At 41.7% G+C, this 6,241-nt stretch overlaps 1 protein-coding gene across 1 annotated transcript; it reads left to right on the plus strand.

Annotated features, from left to right (window-relative positions):
• Nucleotides 1-1,332: 1,332 nt before the first annotated feature.
• aicda (activation-induced cytidine deaminase) lies at nucleotides 1,333-5,592 on the plus strand. Its single transcript, XM_036595715.1, has 5 exons — nucleotides 1,333-1,352; nucleotides 2,100-2,265; nucleotides 3,303-3,582; nucleotides 5,314-5,429; nucleotides 5,542-5,592. Exons 1-5 carry the CDS (start codon nucleotides 1,333-1,335, stop codon nucleotides 5,590-5,592), a joined length of 633 nt encoding a protein of 210 aa, XP_036451608.1.
• The last annotated feature ends 649 nt before the right edge of the window (nucleotides 5,593-6,241 follow it).

The following is a 6,241-nucleotide window of genomic DNA, read 5'->3' on the forward strand; positions in this document are numbered from 1 at the left end:
CAGGAGTCAAGTAAAGGAGTCAAGGAGAAATAATTTATGAGGCTGGAGTTCGACAAAACTGAAATATTCCAAAGCACAGTCACAGCTCCAACTCTGACTGGAAATTTTTTTAAAAATGGAGTGAACGTGGGAAACTCATCTCAAACATCTTGAGAGACGCAAGCAGTTGTGCCTGGATTTTGCCAAAAACTGTAGACGTTAGTCGGACCTTAGAGACAGGCTACCTCTCCTGGGGCTTGAGCTCACAGGCCGACAACCAGGGGACTCAAACAAGCTACTCATTCCAAGATGCCGGACTGAGAGATACAAAAGATCACCAACACTGTGTATGTGAACGAGAATGAAATCTAGATAGAATAGCCGACTGTTTAGATTTATGCAATAGTATTGGTGGAATTTTTGACAATTGACTTTATAATTTCCTCATGTTTCACTGTAACAGCAAAATAATTGAGTGTATTTAGTAGCTTGGCATTTTTAGAATGAATGAATAAATAAATAAATAAATAAATAAACAAATGACTGAAGCATGCTTTTTAGTTGTAAATACAATGCACCCGTTTCTTTCATTTTGGCCATCATCTTCACTGGCTTGGTGGCCGAGTGGCCAATGCAAACTATTAGGTCTACTTCTGATACAAAGTGCGGTAACACTTTATTTAAATAGTCCACTTTACATGCTTAATTTACTTTCCAGTTACATTGAACTAAATATCTACTCAATTGACCACAATTTTCTTTAATTCTAAACCCAAACCCAAAACCTAAACCCAGCTCTCACCCTGGTCCAAATCCTAACCCTAACCCCACTGCTGTTTAGAATCAACTGAGTTTCAACAGATAGTTTGGTAACTTGAACATTTGTAGATAATTTATAGGGGACTATAGAGGACTATCCAAATAAAGTGAGACCCAAAGTGCACCTACATGGTTGGTGTTTCTGATAAAATGGCCAAAAAGTGTAGACACAAAGTAGGTGGACCTCATAAAGTGGAATTTAGTGTCAACTGAATCTTTATCTCTCCTTTATCTGTACAGTGCTTCTGCATTACTACAAACAATGCTTGTTGTTTAGCAGAGTGTTACCCCTCATTTGCATGTCCCTTTAAAAAGCAGTTGCTATATATACATTTCTCAGTCTGCGAAGTTTAAATGAACGTCAGCCCTCCCAAATGATTTTAAAAACTGCGTTCACCCAATCAGGGACCCCCTTTCGCTCAACTGTATCGATATGTCACACGTTTTCTATACCTCCTCCTTCCTCCACACTGCTTTCAGCACTCTCACTGTCTTTTGCATGACTCAATGAATGAGTGAGTTTCATCTTTCGGAATGATGAGCAAGCTGGACAGGTGAGTGAAACCAAAAATCCCATAATACTGAGAAAACTGCTCCAAAAATGATGCAAAACATGCATGTGCATCCTATAGGACGGCCTGTCAAAAAGGACCTCTAGGAATTATTATTAATAAGTATGAATCAGTGTTTAAATTGTAACAAATTCATCTCTGAGGTGTCTGATGACAGTGATAACGCATTTCAAACTTTCTCTACTTTCAGTGATCGAGAATGAAACCGAGAGTGTTGGCTGTATAAACATGTGTGTGATTTATTTAGCGCTGCACGGTGCACTATTTTCTGCACACCTCCATGCGTTTGGACTGTCAAAAAAAGGGAAGCCGGTGCTTAGCGCCTTACTAAAGTCTAAGCCTAAGCTAGTAATACAGTGATATAGGAAATAATAGACTAAAGATGGAATTAGTAATGCAGCTGTGCAAATGAGTTTGTTATGGCATTTCCCACATGCATGACCGCAACAGACATTTAAAGTTGAAAGGCTGCAGCGGTAATGAAATTAAAGCCCCTTACTCACCATTTTCCCAATCGTAAAACTAAATGACTGAACATGGTTTCATTATTTATATGACTTGCTTTTTCTGATGCATCTGTGGACTTGCACCTGTTGAAAAAGGCTTAGAATGAACATCAAGTGTAATAATAGCGGTTTGCTTTACAGCACATGCATAAATAATAACTTACGTCATTACTTATGACTAATATTGTTCCTTATGGTTTTTTGGGTATTGCCTGTGCTATAGAGTTCTGCTCACCCAGAGGAAGTTTATCTATCACTATAAGAACGTACGCTGGGCACGAGGGAGGCACGAGACTTACCTTTGCTTCGTGGTGAAGAAGCGAAACGGCCCGGACTCGCTCTCCTTCGACTTCGGGCACCTGCGCAATCGCAACGGATGCCACGTGGAGGTGAGTGATGGATGGACGGACGCTACAGGAGAAGGAAGCGCGGCGTGGATGACGTCAACGTCATTGCAATATTAAAACTATGGGATGGCCAGAAATCAATTAAACGCTGTTTATGTCTTATTTCAGATGCAGCCGATCAGCCAAGATGTGGCGTCTAAGGTTTGTTTCTTTAGGTTTTGCACTGGAGCCACAAGGCCAGCTAAACAAGTAATAAAAGCTTGTAGTCCCAATTGGCATCATTCTAATCGCACACCTAAACCGTCACATGTGTGAAGTTGTTAACAGACTTGCTTGTGTAGTTTCTGACTCTGTATGACATACTGATATGTAAGCATGGGCAAAGGTATGCAGCACAGCTAAAACCGCGTCCACGCTTGTAAATAACAGTGTGTCATGCAGATACCACAGGTACCACATAGGCAGGGCTATTTGAGATTACTGAACAACTCCACAAGCTTGTGATGATGTATGCATGCGGTTAGCTTGTTGCTAATTGGTGGGGTATAAGCTTGTTAGTGGAGGTGGGTAATCCAGCTCCAAAAAGTAAAAACCCTCCACAGGATTTTGTTTGTTTGAGCAAATTGGTGAAGTCAAGCAGTTGGAACAAAATCCTGGGGAGGGTTTTTTACTTTTTGGACCTGGATTACCCACCTCTACTTGTTGGTAACATTAGCTTTTTAGCTCCAATGCAAAACTAAAGAAGCAAAATTCGCACGCCAAATGTGTCTTGGCTGATTGACCACACCAGGGGTAAGGCTGATTCTTGGCCATACCATCAATAGTGGTTGGTATAGTGTAGTGGGTAACACCTCTGCCTTCTATGTTGTAGACTGGGGTTCAATCCCCCATCTGGGCAAGCACCAATAAGACACTATACCAATAAGAGTCCTTGGGCAAGACTCCTAACACTACCTTCACCCACCTGTGTAAAACGATCAAATTGTAAGTTGCTCTGGATAAGGGCGTCTGCCGTAAATTTAAGGAAAAAAACCCTCTTTATTTGTGTGTTTTTCATCTCACCTTTTCCTTCCCGTCAGCTTGTCTTCCTGCGCTACATCGGGGTTCTGTGCCCAGGCCTGTGGGGTTCGGGTGTGGACGGAGTGAGGGCGAGCTACGCCGTGACCTGGTTCTGCTCGTGGTCGCCCTGCTCTAACTGCGCCCAGCGCCTGACCAACTTCCTGTCCCGGACGCCCAACCTGCGGCTCCGCATCTTCGTCGCCCGCCTCTATTTTTGCGACGAGGAGGACAGTCTGGAAAGAGAGGGGCTTCGGCACCTACTGAGGGCAGGGGTGCAAGTAACTGTCATGACCTATAAAGGTATAAAAGACAGAAAGGTTAATACATCAGCTCTGGTCATCAATGCCTGTTTCATATGATGTTTATGGAGGACAGAAAGGCATTTTATGTTTAAGGTGCTGAAAGGTTAAAGTCAAACTGAGATCGAAATGACCCACCATTACACCAGTGCAGTCATTCATTCATTATTTTACCACGTAGAGTAAAAATAGTATGTGGTTTGGTCGCAGTTCCTGTTCCTGGTAGTTTACGTTCCTAGTCATATTAAGCACTAGTTATCATTTCATTTAAAAAATAACGTTCTTGTTCTCCCTTAAGCTTTAATCAAAATGCAACGGAGTCTGCCCTGCCCTAAAACATCTTCTGATTTTTGTTTACGTCCGCAGGTGGGGAAAAAGTAATGAAAATTGTTAACTACCAATACCATGTTTCATCTCCCCCTCCTACCACCATCTATCATTGAGAGAAAGAGCTCAGCTAGCTCAGATACTGTGTTTCTCTCAAGTACATCACGTTATGGAAGGAAATTAATTATGATTGCCCCATTTGTTAACCCTGCATTTACATTGGCAATCCAATTACTAGCAATTATGCTATTGTGTGATAACGTATGCAACGTCACTTCCTCTCAAAACATGCCGCCCACTAAAAAGACCCTCCCGACACCCCACGAACAAAGTCTGATTGACCGGAAAATGCAGTTGCAAAACATTTTAATTTCGCCAGAGCCAGGATGCGACGATGAGGAAATGCAATCGCAAATGTGCGATTTTTTTTCCCCGATTTTAATATATCGGAGCCAGACCGCTAAGAAAATGAAATGCCAAAAGGACTTTGTGTTCCAGATTAACTATTTCCAGCCACAGAAATATACACAGAAATGCAAATACACATTTTGCATATGAATTTGAATTATGTCTTAAATACTGCACACTTACATTGGAAATTCAATTGTAAATAACCAATTTTCATTAACATTTTCTCATTTTTGAATCTGAAAGAAGTCTGGAATATGCTGCCTTAGAATACATCATACTAAATACTAAACACTATGCCAAATAATTTTCCACTTTACTGGGGTCTCTCAAATGGCCCGACTGTGTACGCATTGGTTCTATCACTGGGAGATCACAAGTTCAGTCACTGGCAATGTCCAGGAGTCCAAGAGAGCATAACTGTCCTCTCTCTTTGGGTGGGTATGATGGTCCTCTTGCTCCCCCCCATCATTTAGTGCAATGATAGCCAACGCAGGGGTAACAGAATTAGCAGTTCAGCTGTCCAACGACATTGTGTTAGCGGCAGTTTGAAAAGCTGTGGTGGAGCTTCGTGGAGGGGGAAGCACATGCTGGCCTTGACCCTCCCAGCTTGGTAGCATTGTGTGATGGGGGAGAAATAGCAAGCAGGTGGAACTGACCATGACAAAAATTGGGGTGAAAAGCATGTTTTTCCCCAAAAAATGTGTACAATATGGATATTTTGGACAATTTATATGTCTTCATGAAATTATCACTAGTGGATAGATGGCACTGTTAATGCTAACTGCTATAATGCGGAAAGACATGACATTACAGCTGCACAACTGCTCAGTTCTACACAGCTGCAGAGTGCTTTAGCAATCCTGATGGTAGCACCCTAAGCACCTCCTTTTACATCCCTACATCCCTGTACTCAGCTGAACTGAACTGGGGGGCTGAAGATCCTACTGGAGGTTGCAAGTCTGTAAACGAGTGTTCCCATGTTCTTTCTCCACAGACTTTTTCTACTGCTGGCAGACGTTTGTGGCTCGCAGGGAGAGGTGTTTTAAAGCCTGGGAGGGCCTTCGGCAGAACTCCGTCAGACTGTCCCGCAAACTCAACCGCATCCTTCAGGTTTTTATCATCACACCTGTCATTCCACCTTTAATTATGACACATAACTGCATTCTAACAGTGCAAGAATGTGACGCTATTCGTAACATACCCACTGTGCTCTGCTCCACAGCCTTGTCAGACTGAAGATTTGAGGGACGTCTTCGCTCTGTTGGGTCTCTGAGGGAGGCTCTGAGATTCTGAAATGGGATGACGATTATGGTGCTGTGAAACTGAATTCCTGAGACTTGAATTTTACTCACTTGTATTCTAAGTATAGCATTACTCCTTTGTACATTCTTTTTTTGGGCACTGTGTCCAGTTATTTGTCAAAAACTACAATAAACATTTGCTCTTTTGTGCCTACAAGTGCATTTTCACTTCATCCCTTAAGAAAAATGTACATTTAAGGAAACTTGAGGAAAATACATAAATTATTATGGAAGTACAGAACGTCAGCCTTGGAAACATAAACCATATAGGGAAATGTGCTGACCATCAATATTGGGACAAATGAATGGCAAGCGACTCTGACTGCTCAGGTACTCCATGTTCCCATAACAGTAAACAAATTTGCATTAGATATCTTGTTTTGGCAGGAAAACAAGCAGTTTTGGGCATTAGATTAAGAGCTCATACCTTGCAAGAAGTAATTTTCCTCACTTATTTAGAATAAAACAATTTTACGTACTATGCAAAGACAGCCCGTTTTGAATTAGCTGTTTTTGTGATGTCATAAAACCAAACCACTCACATATATCCACCTACTCAGCCAGTCAATCAATATATAACAAAATTAGCTAATTTCTCCACTCTGTCCTAAAGGTTTGCCT

This window comes from Colossoma macropomum, unplaced genomic scaffold (assembly GCF_904425465.1).
Source record: "Colossoma macropomum unplaced genomic scaffold, Colossoma_macropomum, whole genome shotgun sequence".
Taxonomy (NCBI): domain Eukaryota; kingdom Metazoa; phylum Chordata; class Actinopteri; order Characiformes; family Serrasalmidae; genus Colossoma; species Colossoma macropomum.

Bases quoted from the DNA above. Each gene is read 5' to 3' on its own strand.
- aicda (XM_036595715.1), top strand. From the start codon at position 1,333: ATGATGAGCAAGCTGGACAG. The intron at 3,583-5,313 runs GTATAAAAGACA...CTTTCTCCACAG, and splicing joins AACTGTCATGACCTATAAAG to ACTTTTTCTACTGCTGGCAG. The intron at 5,430-5,541 runs GTTTTTATCATC...TCTGCTCCACAG, and splicing joins AACTCAACCGCATCCTTCAG to CCTTGTCAGACTGAAGATTT.